This window comes from Leopardus geoffroyi, chromosome D3 (assembly GCF_018350155.1).
Source record: "Leopardus geoffroyi isolate Oge1 chromosome D3, O.geoffroyi_Oge1_pat1.0, whole genome shotgun sequence".
Classification (NCBI taxonomy): Eukaryota; Metazoa; Chordata; class Mammalia; order Carnivora; family Felidae; genus Leopardus; species Leopardus geoffroyi.
Genome location: NC_059339.1, coordinates 30,372,701 through 30,390,437, shown reverse-complemented (window position 1 = coordinate 30,390,437; position 17,737 = coordinate 30,372,701). Strand labels below are relative to the sequence as shown.

The 17,737-nt window shown below is 40.5% G+C and overlaps 2 protein-coding genes and 1 long non-coding RNA gene across 15 annotated transcripts in view; 1 reads left to right on the top strand and 2 right to left on the bottom strand.

Moving 5' to 3' along the window:
- LOC123588114 (ankyrin repeat domain-containing protein 26-like) overlaps positions 1-17,737 on the top strand; it is a 116,030-nt gene that overhangs the window by 20,374 nt on the left and 77,919 nt on the right. For 7 of the 13 annotated variants that reach the window (XM_045458412.1, XM_045458409.1, XM_045458410.1 and 4 more), the window contains 5 exons: positions 3,873-3,909; positions 4,435-4,485; positions 9,309-9,381; positions 16,639-16,768; positions 17,088-17,149. In XM_045458412.1, the coding sequence (XP_045314368.1) occupies positions 3,873-3,909; positions 4,435-4,485; positions 9,309-9,381; positions 16,639-16,768; positions 17,088-17,149 (353 nt within the window). The remainder of the gene's footprint in view (positions 1-3,872; positions 3,910-4,434; positions 4,486-9,308; positions 9,382-16,638; positions 16,769-17,087; positions 17,150-17,737) is intronic. The other 6 variants (XM_045458411.1, XM_045458419.1, XM_045458414.1 and 3 more) reach the window with 3 other exon arrangements.
- LOC123588126 lies at positions 4,646-10,480 on the bottom strand. The gene is made up of 2 exons (XR_006707717.1): positions 10,243-10,480; positions 4,646-4,744 (listed from the first exon to the last, which is right to left on the bottom strand). It is a non-coding gene; the product is annotated as an uncharacterized LOC123588126 (long non-coding RNA).
- Positions 13,371-17,737, bottom strand: part of LOC123588119 (ankyrin repeat domain-containing protein 26-like) — a 289,757-nt gene continuing 285,390 nt past the window's right edge. Inside the window, exon 7 of the mRNA XM_045458428.1 lies at positions 13,371-13,675. Coding sequence (XP_045314384.1) covers positions 13,525-13,675 — 151 coding nt within the window. The 3' untranslated portion in view covers positions 13,371-13,524. The remainder of the gene's footprint in view (positions 13,676-17,737) is intronic.

Genomic DNA, 17,737 nt, shown 5'->3' with positions numbered 1-17,737 from the left:
TTATTGCAGAAAACTAATATCATAACAAGGAGAAAATGTCAGGTGATGCGCTGAATCTACTAGTTCTCCGTAGTTTGGGAATTCTAGTGATGTCAGTAAAAAAGTCAATACGGGATTACTTTTGCTTGTGTCTTTTTTGTTGTGTTTGAGTACCTGACTGTATCTTGTTAGTGCTGTCTCTCTTTATTTTCTTTTGATTGGCCTTCTTCTGATATCTCTCCTTTTAGTCTGCCTTTCTGAATTGGATCCCTAAAGAAAGCTCTAAGGAAAATTGTCTTGGAATCTACTACTATTAGAATACATTTCCACCATATGCATGTTGAACATATATGTATATTTCCTTCTAAGGCATTGGGCTACCTAATCTCAAGTTTGTGTCATCTTTATGAGTTTCTTAGGCAAAACGACTTTCTACCTGTACACACAGTGATGGTGATAGTGATAGTGTCAGTGATGATGTCCTGTCAAGATTGAAAGCATTTTCTGGAGTGTCAGGTAGAAATTTTTGTAGGGTACAGTTTTAAAGTGAACTGCTTTAATATTTTTTTCACAAATTGGTAAGCTGTGACTTAACAGGAATATGTGGCCAATTGGAATACCAAGTTTTGAACCAATTGTATACAAGATAACTCACTTTGCCTTCCCCCAAATGGGTCCTATTGATCTTTAATGCTCAAATCTGCTGTTTTCAGGGTGGAGTGGATAATTCCCCTGACAATTTGGACACAGTAATTATGACTTTTTGATTATTTTGGCAATAACTGCCTTTAATAGGTGCACTATATTTTTCATTTTCTAAGAAATTAAGGAAACGAAACAAAAAGAATAGAATCGGTAGTATGTTTTTATACTGGGTCTGATAGTTCTGTTTTTTCTAGAATGATCCCTGTTACTTCTTTGATTCCTATCTGCCAGAAAAATGAACTAAGTCCTAGTGAGTTGGAGAAAATGAACTGATTTTTCATATTTGAGAGGAACTTGTATATGGTAGAACATACTGGCAACCACCAGGATTATCTCTCTCTTGTGTTTTTCTGAGTAAAATAGGATTGTTGCTTGTTTCACACTTTCTGACATCATGATTTCATCTATTCCTTTGAAACCTTTCCTCAAATGGATATATAGGAATGTAGGAATTTTCTAGGCAAATACAAGAAAAAGAGATTCCAGGACAGATATTCTGTGACATAACCTTCTGACTGTAACCACGTGTAAGACATGAACCCAAATAATAAAAATTTCATATAACGCAGTTGTGTTAGAGGCACCCCAACGGCACCCAGATTTGATTATTCACTAGAAGAGCTCACAGGACTCAGCATATAGTTGTACTCATGCCTGTGGTTTGGTATGGGGACAGGCTAGAAAGGCCAATCAGCACAGAGAAAAGGTGCATGGGGTGAAGTCCAGAGGAGACCAAGCGCAGGCTTCCGGGAATCCTTTCTCTATGGAGTTAGCAGGATGTGCTTAATTCCTCCAGCATGAAATTAGGACAGCACAAGTGAAATGTTGTCTGCCAGTACGAGGCTTATGGATACTCAGTGCCCGAGGTTTTCATCAAACGCTAATCACATAGGCATCTTCTCCTTAGCATGTGCCAAGATTCCAGGTTTCCAGAAGGAAATCAAGTGTACGGCCGTAAGCACATTGATTGTACCAGCACTTAGGCACAGTGAGCCACTCTTAACCAGCTAGGAAATGGTGGGAACCCTCCTTAAGTCCAAGATCCCAGGGAACAACCAAGGGCCAGTCATTCAAGGAGGATGTTCTGAGGGTAGCCATCTTTGGCCTGCTGGATGAAATCTGTTCTGCATAGGAATTATACCCCTGACTTAATTTTTGGTGGTGTCTTAAAATTTTATTCTACTAGCAAGTAATATGATGGTTACCATGGTACTGGTTTCAGTTTCATCATCCATATGAAGTAGGTATTTGTACAAAAAAGACTAGGGCCATATTAGGTCATTATAATCTTTTTTGATGTGATTAAGCTTTCATTATGATTCTTAGATACGATCAACATAATTATTTTTTATTTAAAATTAGAAGAAAATCTCTTAATTATATGCAAAACCCAGGTTTGACTCCTATAGTGCTGAATTCCTGTTTATAGTTATAAGATATTTGATCATATTCACCAATTGTTTTCTTTCCTAAGTATACAAGTAACTTTTGTATTTTTGTATTTTGCCTATGTATTTTCATATAATTCCATATGGGAGACAGTACCCCTACTGTGTTACTTTCATATCTGTCTTAATTTTCAAGGTGACTGTATCATGCGTTAATATGTGGTAAGAGTAGCTTCAATGGATACCGTGTTCTGTTGTTGTTGTTGTTGTTGTTGTTTACATTTAATGAGCCTTATTGTTACAGCAGTTTTAAGTTCACAGCAAAATATAATAGAAAGTACAGAGAGTCTCCATATACCATACCATGCTCGCGTACACACCTAGCCTCCCCTGTTGTCAACATCTTGCACAACAGTGGTCCATTTTGAGTAGTATCTTTTCTTCAGTTCCTTTGTTTAGTTTTGAGTGAGAGAGCATGCATGCATGTGAGCAACAAAGGGGCAGAGGGAGAGAGGGGAAAGAATCCTGTGCTGTCAGCACAGAGCCTGATGCAGGACTTGGTCCCATGAACTGTGAGATCATGACCTGAGCTCAGATCCAGACTTGGACGCTGAACCAACTGAGCCACCCAGGCACCCTGACAACAGTGGTGCGTTTTATACGGACACTAACTCATCATTTTCAGGCAAAGTCTCTAATTTGTGTTAGTGTTCAGCCTTGGTGTTATACATTCTATGAGTTTTAACAAATGTGTAATGATGTGAATCCACCTTTGTGGTATCGTGTGAAAGAGTTTCACTGCCTCAAAGGTCCTCTGTGCTGTGCCCCTTTATCCCTACATTCACCCGAACCCTTACCTCCATAGTCTTGCTCTTTCCAGAGTGTCATATAGTAAGAATCATACAGTGGGCATCTTGAATGTTTAGAAAATTAAAATTCCCCGGTAATTGAATGTAGGCATTCAAGATATTCTTTGCCCTTGGTTTTGTTTTGTTGCTCATCAGTAGAGGATCTGATGATACATGCCTTCTGTGAAAAAAAAAAAAGCATGATTTCTCTAGATGTGTGTCACCTAATGGGGAGGGTTGAGAAAAATGACATCATGAACCACTACATAGCATTCACATTGGGATCATCCTCCTCTGTGATGTGCGGTGGGACTAGATAGACTCTCTAGCGATGGAAGGAGACAGTCTCAAGAGGTTAGAACTTTATCAAACTGGAATGCCAAATCCTTCTTCCTTACCTTGCCATTGGAAATAAGGCCAGGGAGAGTCTGTTTGCTATGGTTTGGCCATGCTGCAAAGTACAATAGCTATAGAGCACACTTTGTGAGGGGGTGTTTCATCCTAAAACTGAACAGTCTGTACTGAAGGGCTGGGGAAGTTCTACCGTGTTACAGCAAAATAAAGGTACTCTCTTTTAACTCCTCTAGTAGTGGAAGTCCAGAAAAATCATGCTAGTTTCAGTTTGACATTGTCAGCTTAGGATAATCATTCTCCTAACGATACCATTTTCCTTCAGTGTCATAGAGTCGGTCAGTGATGGTCATTGTAAACGTCAGTTCACCTGTCGGTGTCAAATTCCGATAAAACCCATTCTTGCTTTTGGTCAATATAGAGGAGAAAGTAAGATTTCTTAGTGCTTTAAGCCTACCAATGGTACAATTACCATTCAGTGTAGTGTGGTTTCCAGGTGTGGTTCCAAAGGAATACTTTTGAACAAATCATTAGCCATACACTTGTAATTTCCTATATTTTTCGATTGTTGATTAAACATGTATTTTGCTTTTTTCTTTAGGAACAGATAAGAATGCTGAGGAGGACTCTATAACCAGGTAGGATTTTTATGGATTTGTAATCATGACATTTATTGGGGCACCTGGGTGGCTCAGTCGGTTAAGGGTGTGACTCTTGATTTCAACTCGGGTTTGTGAGTTCAAGCCCCACGTCAGGTTTTGCACTGACAGCCTCCTTGGGATATCTTTCCCTCTTTCTGTGTGCACTCACTCTCAAAGTATAAAGGAATGAAATGAAATGAAACGGAAAATGGAAGGAAAGGAAATGAAGTGAATGAACTGAAAATTGTGTGTTTCCTAAGGGAACGCAGAGAACAAAAGCAGTTGTTGAGTCTTCTACCCTTGACTGGACATTATATCATATGCATAACATCGGTTAAGTTATATAGTCATTGCATAGCTTTGCAAAGTAGCTGTGTTTTGTAGCCTACTTTTAATTACTCTGGCAACTGTGGTTCAGGGAGGTTGATTACTTGCCCCATGATTCCATAGTCGATGAGTAGCTGAGGGGGTTTGGCCATCAGCCTGTGTAGCTTCCACATCTATTCTCTGGTTCCTCAGCAGCACTGAGATGAAGATACAGATCCTAGGACAGATCAACTCAGAATGTCAAGGGTAATGATGTCGGAACTCTAATTTAGAGTTTTCTTAAGAAAGCAGGTCAGTCCAAGCATTTGCCCTTATATGTTTGACCACTAGTGCTAACAAAAGTAATTAGTGCAGTGGTAACTAGTCCCTTGTTTTTACCATCAGAGATTTTAGGGTGGACGTCAGCTATGGCCATGGTGTCACGCTTTATACATAATAAGCAAGATCTAGTCAGGCAGCTCCTTAGATGTGGTGATATCCCCTCTTCCTGAGACAAATGAGTTTTCTGTAAGGGAAGGATATCTAGTTGTAGACCATGTTACGTTAATTAAATTCAGCCTCTATTTCGAGGATATTGCTCTATGATTCTCTGTTGCCTAGGTTCCCAGTCTGGTTTCCTTTTGGGCTAGTACCCTTGACTAGTTCTAGGAAAATTTTTCTTTTTTTCGAGATTTATTTCCCCATGACTTTTCTGTACTGTGTTTTTGCCTTTTTACTTTCTTCTCTGGGTTTCTTGGTATTTCTTTCTTTTTTTTTTTTTTTTTTTTTTTTTTCCATTAACTTTTCCACTTCTGCCAGCTAAGGACTCTCCATTTGTCCAGGCCAAATCAAAAGTACTTAGAATCTCAATATGTAGGGAACTTCAGAGATTACTTCATCAAAATACCCTCTGGTACTTCAACCTATGTTTAACCTCCTTGCCCAATGGTTGTTTACATGGAGAATTTGAAATCAAAAGAGATTGAAGTGACCTATTTGGATATGATAAGTGACAGAAATGAGATTTCAATTCGGGTTTTGTTTCTCTTTCTTTCTTTCTTTCTTTCTTTCTTTCTTTCTTTTCTTTGTTTTTTGTCTTCATCTTGCAGGCAAATGTCTTAAGAATAGAAAGCTGGGGAGTGGGTCTAATGAATACAATGAAGGAGGGTAAGAATCGAATTAGCAGAGGAGACCAGGTTTCAAGAAGAACAACACTGAGTTGGATAGGAATAAGAGTTTTAGAAAAGATGTCAGAATATGGGGGTTTATGCCAAGTGACATAAAGGTGAATGACAGGAATGAAGGACCCAGGATCAGGGGAGTTGTTTAGAAAGGCATATTCAAATAGAGAGTTCAAGAGGGTCCTGACCAGGTGTCTGCTTTTGTGTCTGTTGGTTTCATTGAAGGTGCGAGCATACCTCAGATTTTCTGAGGAGAGAGATTAAAAATCATTTGAGCTGCTGGGAAGAGTCTGTTTACAGCAAATAGAAATATGATATCCTCTACTTCCACCCCCATTTAGGGAGGAAGGCTTAGATCCTCTCAAGGAATTGCGGGTGGGGGATGGAGATTCTGAACTACAGAGATGTATGGCCCAAGGCAAGCTGTCTCCTCACTCCACCTCTTTTCCTAAATCTGTGATGCCCTTCCCATGTACCTGTAGGGCTAGGCAGGGGTAGGACTGACTTATCAAATCAGTAGGGGAGCTTCATCTGGATAGGTGATAACATGCCTATGTTGAGGTGACTGTGTGGATGACTGAGACTCCCAATTAGCTTGTTCTCCAGGAGCAGGACATGGCTCCTACCCTCGGTCATTTGAGCCCATCCTTGTTGTAGGAGTCTGTGCCTTCATAGGCTAAAGATTGAAAGGTTGGAGAATGTCACTGAACCGTGCCGAAGAGTGATGGAGGAGTGGGAGCTCATAGGGAAGAAAGTATTCAGGCAGCGTAGAGAGAAATGGAGGCACAACTACCAGGACCATTTTGATCGCAGTCTCTCTCCTTGGGTAGCTGAATGCCCCTGAAGGCTTGGAAGGTCTTGCTAGTTCTTATGGACCTCAATAAGGCAAGACCAGTGTAGGAACAAGGTTGGCCTTGGGAACTTTTAATCTTTTAACCTCTAGTTAGTACTTCCACTCATAACATAGAAATCTTCACTTTGGTATATTTACTTAAACGGAGGTCTACCTGACACACAATGTAATGTGTGATGCAACAACTCTGGATGTTCCACCATGCTCGCCATAAGTGTCGCTCCCGTCTGTTAATGTATAATGCTATTATGATATCACTGACTAGATTCTCTACGGTGTACCTTTGAGCCTTGTGATTTATTTACTCTGTAACTGGAACCCTGAACTTCCCTGTCCCCTTCACCCATTTTGTCCATCCCCCCTCCTCCCCTCCCTCCTAGAGACAGTGAATTATCTGCGTTTATGGGTCTGTTTCTGCTTTTTCTCTGTTTGTCATTTGTTCCCCTTTTTAGATTCTACATAGAAGTGAAATCATATAGGATTTGTCTTTCTCTGTCTGACTTATTTCACTTAGCCTCGTACCGTCTAGGTAGGTCCATGATGTGGCAGATGGCAAGATCTCATTCTGTTTTATAGCTGCGTAATATTCCAGTGTGTGTGTGTGTGTGTGTGTGTGTGTGTGTGTGTGTGTGTGTATGGGTGTGTGTGTACGTGGTCTGTTCATGTATTGATGGACACTTGGGTTGCTTCCATATCTTGTCTATTGTCAATAATGCTATAATAAAGATAGGGGTGCATATATCTTTTCAACTTAGTATCCCCATTTCCCTTGGGTGAAAAAATACCCAGTAGTGGAATTACTGGATCCTATGGTATTTGTGCTTTTAATTTGTTGAGGCCCCTCCATACTGACTTTCGCTGTGGTGATACCAATTTACATCCCATGACCAGTGCACAAGGGTTGTTTTTCTCCACACCCTGAGCAACCCTTGTTGTTTCCTGTGTGTTGAAACTGAGCCATTCTGACAGATGTGAGGTGAGAAGTCATTGTGGTAACTTTTATACATTTAATGTTCAACCATTTCAGGGAATTCCCTGCCTGTCACACTTGTTTATGGAAACTCAGACTGGGTCTTTGCTGGAGATTTCACAGGTTAGGAGAGGTGGAGGCAAAATAGAGAACTGAAAGCTTTTTTAAAAACAGGGTCCAAAGTATGAAAGACCTGTACCCGGGAAACCATAAAACACTGATGAAAGAAATTGAAGATGACGGAAAGAAAGAGAAAGACATCCGATGCTCACAGATGGGAAGAATACATATTTTTAAAGTGTCGGCACTACCCAAAGCGGTCTACCGATGTAATGCAATCCCGGTCAACATACCAACACCATTTGCCACAGAGCTAGACAAACAATCCTAAACGTTGTATAGAACCACAAAAAGCCTTGAATGGCCAAAGCAATATTGCAAAAGAGGAAAACTGGAGGGATCGCAATCTCAGATTTCAAGTTTTATTCCAAAGCTGTAGTAATCCAAACAGTATGGTGGGTACTGGTGTAATAAATAGCCACACAGCTCAATGGAATAGAACCAAAAACCCAGAAAGAAATCCACAACTGTATGGTCAGTTAATCTTCCACACACAGGAAAGACTATCCAGTGGGGAAAAGGCAGTCTCTTCACCAAATGGTGTTGGGAAAACTGGACAAGCCACATGCCAAAGGATGAACCTGGACCAATTTCTTTACCATAGACAGAAATAAACTCAACATGAATTAAAGACCTAAGTGTGAGACCTGAAACCATAAAAAATCCTTGAAGAGAGCACAGGCCGTCATTTCTCTGACGTTTGGCTGTAGCAACATTTTACTAGTTATGTCTCCTGAGCCAAGGGAGATAAAGCAAGAATAAACTATGGGGACTACATCAAACTACAAAGCTTTTGCACAGTGAAGGAAACCGTCAAAACTAAAAGGCAACCTCTGGGATGGGAGAACATATTTGCAAATGTTTTGCAAATCCTGTAAAGGGTTAGTATCCACAATGTATAAAAAAATTGATGCAAGTCAACATCCCCCCCTCCAAAAAAGCCCAGTTTACAAATGAGCAGAAGACATAACCAGACATTTTTCCAAAGACAACATGCAGATGGTCAACAGACACATGAAAAGATGCTCCCCAAAACTACATCGAGATACCACGTTCACACCTGTCAGAATGGCTAAACTCCAAGACACAAGAAGCAAGTGTTTGTGAGGATGTGGAGACAAAGGAAACCTCTGGCACTGTTGGTGGAAATGCAAATGGGTGAGGCCCCTGTGGAAAACAGTATGGAGGTTCCTCAAAAAATTACAAACAGAACTATCCTATGATCCAGTAATTGCACTACTGGATACTACCCAAAAGAATACAAAAACTCGAATTCCATGGGACACATGCACCCCTGTGTTTGTTGCAGCATTATTTCTAATAGGCAGCGCAAGCGTCCACGGACAAACGAGTGAACGAAGAAGAAGTCCTATATGTATGTATGTGTGTGTATATGTATATCCATACACACACACACACACACACACACACACACACACACACACTGGAATATTACTCAACCATAAAACAATGAAATCTTGTCATTTGCAATGACCTGGTTGGAGCCCGAGAGTAGTATGGTAAGCAAAGTCAGGGAAAGAAAAATACCATATGATTTTACTCATGTAGCACTTAAGAAACAACAAATGAGCAAAGGGAGAAAAAAAGAAAGGGAGAGACAAACTAAGAAATAGGCTCTTAACTGCAGAGAACAAACAGATGGTTCCCAGAGAGGAGGTGAGTGGCGGGAGGGGTGAAAGAGGTGATAGGGATGAAGGAGTGCCCTTGTCATGATGCGCACAGGGTGAGTATGGAGTTGGTGAATCGCTATATTCATAAACTAATATAACACTGGATGTTACTATTACTGGAATTAAAGTAAAAATTAATGAAAACAACAGAGGCCAACGTTTAATTATACCAAGAAACTTCGTTGAAGAAACAGATAGCTGACCATTCCCTTAATTTTTGAAATTTTGTTTTTCAATAAATGAACATGTTTTTGTTGTATATTTTTGCTCTAAAGGCTTTCCGACAAACCTGGTCCTGATGATTCATGGCCTACATCAGCTAGCCAAGACTTCGATTTTGGTACCAAGGTAAAGTACCCTCCTGTGAAACTCACTTTCCTGCTCTGAATATAGTTTTCTCCCTTATTTACTCTGAAAATTTACACAGTAGCCTGTGTATCATCATTTTATGTGTGTGACGGAAAGTTAGCAAGAACAAACCACTTTACAGATACATGACGCGTTGAATGTTTTGTTTTGTTTTGTTTTGTTTTGTTTTGTTTTGTTTTGTTTTGTTTTGTTTTCCTTTGGTAAATCCTAGAGGTGGAGGCTGATCAAAGAATGGGCTGGAAAATATATAATGACCGTGAAATTATATTGGGAAAAGCTTTCCCATAATGGAGGAAATATGACATTTGGTTAAGGATAAGGATTCTTACTGTGATACTAACATGACTGATAATACTCATGCCTAAATGAAATCTTATTGGATCCAAGTATCTATTGTAGGTTGCCCTCCGCCCCAGGCAATTTTTCTTTTGGTGAGATACAGGATTTTCCTTTGTCTCTATCCTTTGTTCTACATTTAGACTAAAATAATATTAGAAAATGCAGAAATTCAGATGTTTACATTATTTCTCAACATTTACCTTACAAAAGTGTTCCCCTGTATTTTTGAAATAACTCCACGAAGAGTAAGTTACAATTGTGCATCTCCCTGAAGAATACGTATTTTGCTGAAAAGAGTAGCTGTATGAGCAGAGGCTCTTCATAGCCAAGTTGTCAAATTTCTAATTTCAGAAATCTTTCCTATTCTGGCTTTTAAAACTATCTCCTTCTAGTCCTTGTGTCAGATTCTAAAATTTAAAGTTTCAGACATCTGATATTTATTTAAATATTCATTCCAAAGCCCCTAAATCATTATAAGCTACTGGAGGTTAGGAAACATACTGGTTTGACTCCTGGAGCTCCTAGAATAAAGTCTTGCTTGGAAGAAGCAATGTCATAGTTTTTGAATGTGAATAAATGAGTAGGGAAATGGAATTCCGTATTCGAATGGAATTTGAAAGTAACGAAATACACATGATATGTCACAATTAAATATGTGAATTTAAAAAGTAAGGCTTCAGTTTATATTCCGTTTTGGTGTTTTATATGTAAAAACGCAAATGAATTATATTGAGGAAATCAGGAGTTACATAAGAAAGAAGGTTACAGTATATTTTTAGTATCCTCCCATTGTGAGCTTAGAATTGCAGAGAAAAACTCCTCAGCCTTTGTTTTGTTAACCCCATCTGTGTCCCATTACATACATCCTTTGAAGGTTCACATTTCTTCCTAGAATTCTCATTCCCAATTCTTCCTCCATACTGAAAGTTGATGTGTTAGGAATCTTTCTTGTTCTGTTCTTTTGTTAGTGTAGTAATAATTTATAGTTCTTAGGAAGTGATAGATGCCAGTAGTTGAACAATTTATTTTAGAGTGAAAAAAATTAAATTCTTCATTACAGTATTTATAACTAGATAACTGTAGAGTGATAAAAGTCAGTATTATTAGGGGTATTCTGTGAATCAAAGACTGTTTTATGTACACATCATATATATATACATATACGTATACATATATACATATATGTACATATACATATACATATACATATATGCATATATATACACACATATATCTTTAAAAGGGTTAAAAGAGACTATTGTTCATAGTATATTCCCAATCCTACCTATGAACCTGTTGAAAAATGTATGTTGTTTCCACTTACCTTATTTTGCTCACATTTTTCCTTTTCTTCCTTGTCTTAAGCTCATGCTTGATTGATTGGTCATGTCTTATTCTTTTTTTCCTTTTTGCCTCTTCTCCCCCCCATGCTTTTTAAAGTATTTTTTAATTTTTTTAAGTTTATTTTTTGGAGAGAGAGAGAAAGAGAGAGAGAGAGAGAGAGAGAGAGAGAGAGAGCTAGCGGGGTGGGGGCAGAGACAAAGGGAGACATAGAATCCAAAGCAGGCTCAAGGCTCTGAGCTGTCAACACAGAGCTCAATGTGGGGCTCAAACCCACAATCCGTGAGATCATGACTCATGAGCTGAAGGTGGACGCTGAACTGACTGAGCCACCTACGTGTTCCCCCCACCATGCTCTTTTTTAATCGTTTACCCCTAGCCTAATGTTTCCTTGCAGAAACCATTTCTTTAGTGTCTGTTCTTTTAGTACATCACTTTCTGTCAACTCCATTGTCAACATATTGGTTATGGAATTCTACTGTCTGTGTGTGGTTTTCATCCATGACTCATTGCCCCACAAGGTTTATTATTCTTTTTTTCCCTTTCCTGGAAGGAGGTGAGCTAAATGTTTTTGTAATGTTTGTATTTCTCTTGGAAAGGGAGGGAGAGAGGGAAAGAATGAGCAAGTGCTCGTTGTTGTGATCTGAAAATATGCAAGGTATGATCTCGGTCCTTTTATATTTGTGGAGGGCTGTTTTGTGACCCAGGATGTCATTTATATTGGAGAATGTTCTATGTGCACTTAAGAAGAATGTGCATTCTACTGCTGTTAAATGAAAAGATCTCACTACATCTGTATTGATATCCATGTATATAAATGTATATGTTAAGTCCAATATATATCTATGTATATCTGAATACATCTGGTCCAATGACACATTGGATCTCTGTTTCCTTACTGGTTTTCTACCTTGATGATCCACCTATTGCCATGCGTGGAGTCTTAAAGTCGGCTACAATCATGGTATTTGTATGTATACATTTATTCGTGTTTGTGATTAATGGATTCATCTATGTGGGCCTTTCACTTTGGGGACATGAACATTTGCAATTGTTAGCTCCTCTTGATGGATGGAGCCCTTAATTATGATAAAATGCCCTTCTGAATCTGTTACTACAGTCTTTGGCTTAAAATCTAGTCTGTCTGGTGGAAGTATGGCAACTCCAGCTTTCTTTTGACTTCTAGTAGCATGATAGGTGGCTCCCATTACCTTCACTTTGAATCTGGAGGTGTCCTGGGGTCTAAAATCAGTGTCTTGTTGACAGCATGTAGATGGATCTTGTTCTTTGGTTTTGTTTTGTGTTTTATCCATTCTGATTCCCTGTGTCTTTTGATTGGGGCATTGAGTGCATTCGCATTCAGAGTGATTAGTGAAAGATACGGATTTAGTGTCATTGTGTTATCTGAAGGTTTCATGCTTTAGGTGAGGCCTCTGGTCCTTTGTAGTCTCTGCTGCTTTCCACTCACAGAGTGGCCCCTTAGGATCTCCTGCAGGGCTGGTTTAGTGGTCATGAACTCCATTAGGTTTTGTCTGTCTGGGAAAGCCTTTCTCTCTCTTTCTATTCTAAATGACAGCCTTGCTGGGGAAAGGATTCTTCGCTGCATATGTTCCCATTCAGCACATTGACCGTTTCCTACCCCTCCCTTCTGCCCTGCCAAGTTTCATGGGACAGGTCTGCTGCTACCCTTATGTGTCTTCCCTTGTAGATTAAGTAAGACCCGTTTGTCCCTAGCTGCTGTCAGAATTCTCTCTTTATCTTTGTAGTTTTCCGGTTTCGCTATGACGTGTCGTGGTGTTGACCTGGTTTTGTTGATTTGGAAGGGAGTTCTCTGTGCCGCCAGGACTTGGGTGCCTGTTTCCTTCCCCAGATGAGGGAAGTTCTCAGCTCTAAGTTGTTCAAATAAACCTTCTGCCCCTTTCTCTCACTCTTCTTCTTCTGGGACTCCTGTGATGTGGTTCTTATTTCATCTCACCGCATCACTTAGGTCTCTGGTACCTGCCTCGTAATCTAGTAATTTCCTGTCTTTCCTTTCTCTGCTTCATCTTTGTCCATAATTGTATCTTCTATTTCACCTATTCTGTCTGCTGCTTCTCCCATCCTTGCTGTCACTGCATCTAGTTTATTTTGTATCTCCTTTACAACATTTCATTTTCAGCATTCATTGTGATGATTCGTTAGGTCCTTGATCTCTGAAGCAGCTTAGTTTCAAGCCCAGCTATGAGTCTTCTGAGTGTTATTCCAAAACCTTGATGAGATATATGGTTTCTGTCTCTTTCGAGCACTTCTCTGGCTGTCTTTCTTCCTGGAATTTTTTTTTTTTTTTTTTTTTGAGGAGAATTCTTCTGATTTGTCGTTTTGGCTAGTTTCCTGTCCTTTATGTGTTTTACTAGCTTGTTCTGTGTCCCACACCTGCGAGTACTACTATATTACAAAGGGGTCCTACACTCTCCAGGGCCTGACAGTTGAACACGTGTTTTTGGAGTGTGTTGTGTGCACTCTGTTGGTGCGTCTTTGGCTGCTTTTCTCGCTACTTGGAGTGGTGGTTTGGGCCTTCCACCAGGTGTGCTTTGATTTGTTTGTTGAAATAATCTTGGAAAAAAGGAGAAGAGGGTGGTGAAGAATCCTTAGCCCAAACAAGAGAGAAATGACAGGAGTGGAAAAAAAGACCAGGCAATGACTCAAAGGAGCTATAGGGCTTAATCCAGAAAGAGAGGGAGGAAAATGAAGAAGGAGATCTGGAAAAGTATAGAGAACGTGCCCGATGAAACCAACAAACAAAGAACCAGAACAGAAGAACAAAGGGAAACTATAAATATATATAAATAGCTTTGACCCAAAGTCAACCCGAGACTGTCATTGGGCTGATTCCCAAGGGAGAAGAGGAAAGAGGAGAGTAGAAAGAGAAAAAAGGGAAAAGAGAAGAAAGGGAAAGAAAAGGAAAGAAAAGATGGGCGCCTGGGTGGCTCAGTTGGTGAAGCCTCTGACTCTTGAATTTGGCCCAGGTCATGTTGTCGCTGTAGGTGGGTTCGAAACACCCATCAGGCTCTGCAGTGAGAGCATGGGTCCTGCTCGGATTCTCTCTCTCTCCCTCTGTCGGCTTCTCTCCTGCTTGATCACTGTCTCTCTCTCTCTCTCTCTCTCTCTCAAAATAAAGAGATAAGCATTAAAAACGAAAAGAAAAAAAGAATAATAATTCAAATGAAAACAAACAAACAAACAAACAAACCAAGATAGAAAACCAGAGGAGCGTTGTCCTTTGGTGCCTGGGACTGGTGGCTGTGCTGGTCTAGGGGAGGGGCTGTCTGGTCCCATCAGTGTCAGTCTCACTCCCATAGAGAAGCAGTTACCAGGCACAGAGAGGCAGGGTTTGGTGTAATGGGCCTGGCTGCACTGAGGCTCACTGTCCATTCCCTGAAGCCCCACGATGTTGGTCATGGGGAGAGAAATGGCGACACCCCAATCTCTCCTGCCCACACGAGGTGTCTCAAAACTCACTGTTCAGGCCGTCCTCACAGAATAGCCTGGGGGGCCAGCTTGCCTTGCTGCACAGTCTCCTGTGCTCCCTGAGCGCTGAGCTGGGATTCAAAACCCTGTAGGATCCCGCTTTGCTCAGACCTGGTTCTGGAGTAGCGCCACTCTGCGCAGTGGACAAAGGGCCTCTGGCTGGTGCCTGCAGGTTCTTTTTCCCTTGGGGAGGGCAATACCTCCTCTTTCCACCATACTCAAGGTGTTCTCTCCCAGTGTTGCCCTGAGAGCCTACGGGCGGCTCCCTCCCCACCAGGCATGGGAGGTGGCAGCTCTGGTCTAGAGAAAGTCTGGCAACCTTGAAAATTCTGTTTTTTAGCTTCTAAGGCTGTTTTGCAAAGTAGAAACTGGTTCTCTGGACGTCTCCTTGGTCTGTGGTCCGGACAGGTTTTCTCATATCCAAATACACTTCCCACAGCCTCTCTCTCTCTTCCTTTCCTTTCTCCACCAAAGGGCTTCCCCCACTCCATGCCTGTGCTGCCCATTTTATTTCTCCCAACTCGCATACACACCCTTCTGTCCCGCCAAGCTGTCTCTTTGCACCTGTGGAGACTTTCCTGTCCCTCTGCAGCCTGTATTGCTGGTATTCCAAGTGTTGTGACCTCAATAAATACTGCTGTGTTTGAGGGACAAGGGAAATGCTGATCCCCCTCCTCTGCCATCTTAACTCCTCCTGCCTCCTTTTACTTTCCTTTTCACAATTTCACAGTTCTGTGTAGGATTGCATTATTATATCAGTTTAATATGTTTTATAGATATTTACAATGGGCTTTTCTTACTTGAACTTCATTGATCTGAATTTTCTGTCTTTTTCTTTTTTTAACGTTTATTCATTTACTAATTGGAGAGAGAGACAGAGAGAGCACACGTGGGCAGGGTAGAGAGACAGAGGGTGAGAGAGAAAATCCCAAGCAGACCCTGCACTGTCAGCGCAGAACCAGACGGGGGGCTTGAACCCATGAACTGTGAGATCATGACCGGAGCCAAAATCAAGAGTCAGGTGCTAACTGAATGAGGCATTCAGGCGGCCCTAACATTTTCTTTGGAAGTCCCCTGGGCACTTTAAATTTAATATGCCCTAGTTTCAAGACATTGTTTCTGACCCTTTCCCTTTTTTTCTTTGCTGACTGTAACCTGCTCTGTCCTTTGTGTTCCCTAGCCTAAAAAATAGCAGCCCTGAAACAGGAAAAGTCCTGGACTCCGAACTCCCCTGAAATGACCGCATCCAGTCACTCACCACATTCGATATTTTGTACCTGCTTACCATTTTTTCATATGTTATTCCCGTAATTCACTCGCTCACCTATAATTTTGCAGTTCTCTTCTGGTTTTGCTTCCTTTACATTCATCCAGAATGCTGCCAGAGTGACCTTTCTAAAATATACTTGTCATGATGTCACTCCTCTGCTTATTCAATGGATCCCCATTACCTGAAGGAGAAAATTCATGTTCTAGCATAACACTGCTCTTTTTTCTTTCTTTCTTTCTTTCTTTTTTTTTTTTTTTTTTTTTTTTGGTTTCGTCCTGATGTTCCAGTAATATCTCTCTATCTATCCCATTCCCAATAACTCTGTTCCAGTTTTGCCATATTGCATAGGTGTTGTCACTTACTATATTATCTCATAGGTGATCCTTTTGCTCATTCTAGAATGCCTTTCACACCCTCCCCGTGCACTTTGTCTGTCTTTTAAGATACAGCCCTATCTTCCCAGCTGAGCTGGGAAGTTTGCTGAGCTTCCCAAATGTAAGTGTTTTCTCCTTTGTGCGTTCACTGTACGTGATTCACTTCCCTTGCAGAACTAGTGGATGGTATTGTTCTGTCCTTACCTGTTTTCATGCATCTCTACCGCTACTAGCGTATAGAACAGACTCTGTCTTTTATTTATATTTCCAGCTCGTCCCCGGATCGTGGCTATGACTTGACAGATACAGTATGTGCTTGTCTTTCTGAGTGGGTGAGTGCGTGACCAAATGAATTAATGTGATGTTTTTCTGAAGTTGGGTTTTTGTTTTGTGCTGTTTTTCTAGGAAGGAACAGCAACGTCAGCAATGGAAGCAAAGGAAGATGGTGTTGGTATTATTGAAAATGTGCCACCAGAGCAAACAGTTAATGACAGTTTGACTTCTGCTGGTGGAGTGCATAAAAATTACAGAAGTGGTAAGCTAGTGAATCTCTGTGAGTTGTTTTCCTATGATTAAATGCTAGTATGAGAAAAATCTGAAAGTATGTAGATCCAAATATATTATCCTTTTTTCCTGAAGATATTTTTCTGTTGCTATCTTTCTTTACAAGTATCCCAAGTACTGCCCCCTTTTGCTTCCAGAAAATCTTGAACCCCCTGAACATCTTTTCTGCTATTGCTTTCATTTTCTTGAAATAGTCATGAATGGAGATAGACTTGTGTCTGTGTTTACAATTCATAGTAACACATGTTTTATCTGTAACACATTAATTTATCTGTGACCGTATCCTATAGATATGATGTCAGCATTAGAATTGGGAGAAGAGGAAGATGTAGAATCACCTTCTCTTCCTGAGGTACTGTCTTCTTCTTATTTTTAAGTATAAGCATGGAGGAGTGATGTTAAAACGTCCACAAGGTGCTTTGACTTTGACTTTTGGATAATTAAAATAACATCGCAGTCATACTTGTAGTAATATAAGTAAAGTAATGATGACCTATTCTAAGGTGACAACTAGGGAAGGAGTTAAAAAGGTCCTGATCTCTTAGGCCCAGGCAGCTGCTGCATAATGCTGCAAGCGCTGTATTTGAAATCAAAAGACATGCTAGCATCTTGGTTCCGTCACTTCCTAGCTGTGGGACCTTGGAAAAACTTGCTTGAATGCCAATGACCTCGTTCCTAAAAATGGCACTAACACCCACCTCTTGGTTATGTGTAATGAACAAATGTGGCAACGTTTTGTAACCTGTAAAGGGTGCTATAGAAGTAGAAGACAAAATGATCACAGTGGCATGTATTGACTTAGTAAATATTGAGGATGCTTTTTTTTAGTGAATGTTTGTTTATTGCTGAGAGGGGGTGGGGGGACAGAAGATCCGAAGCAGGCTCTGCACTGAGAGCAAGGAGCCCAATGCAGGACTTGAACTCATGAACTGTGAGAACA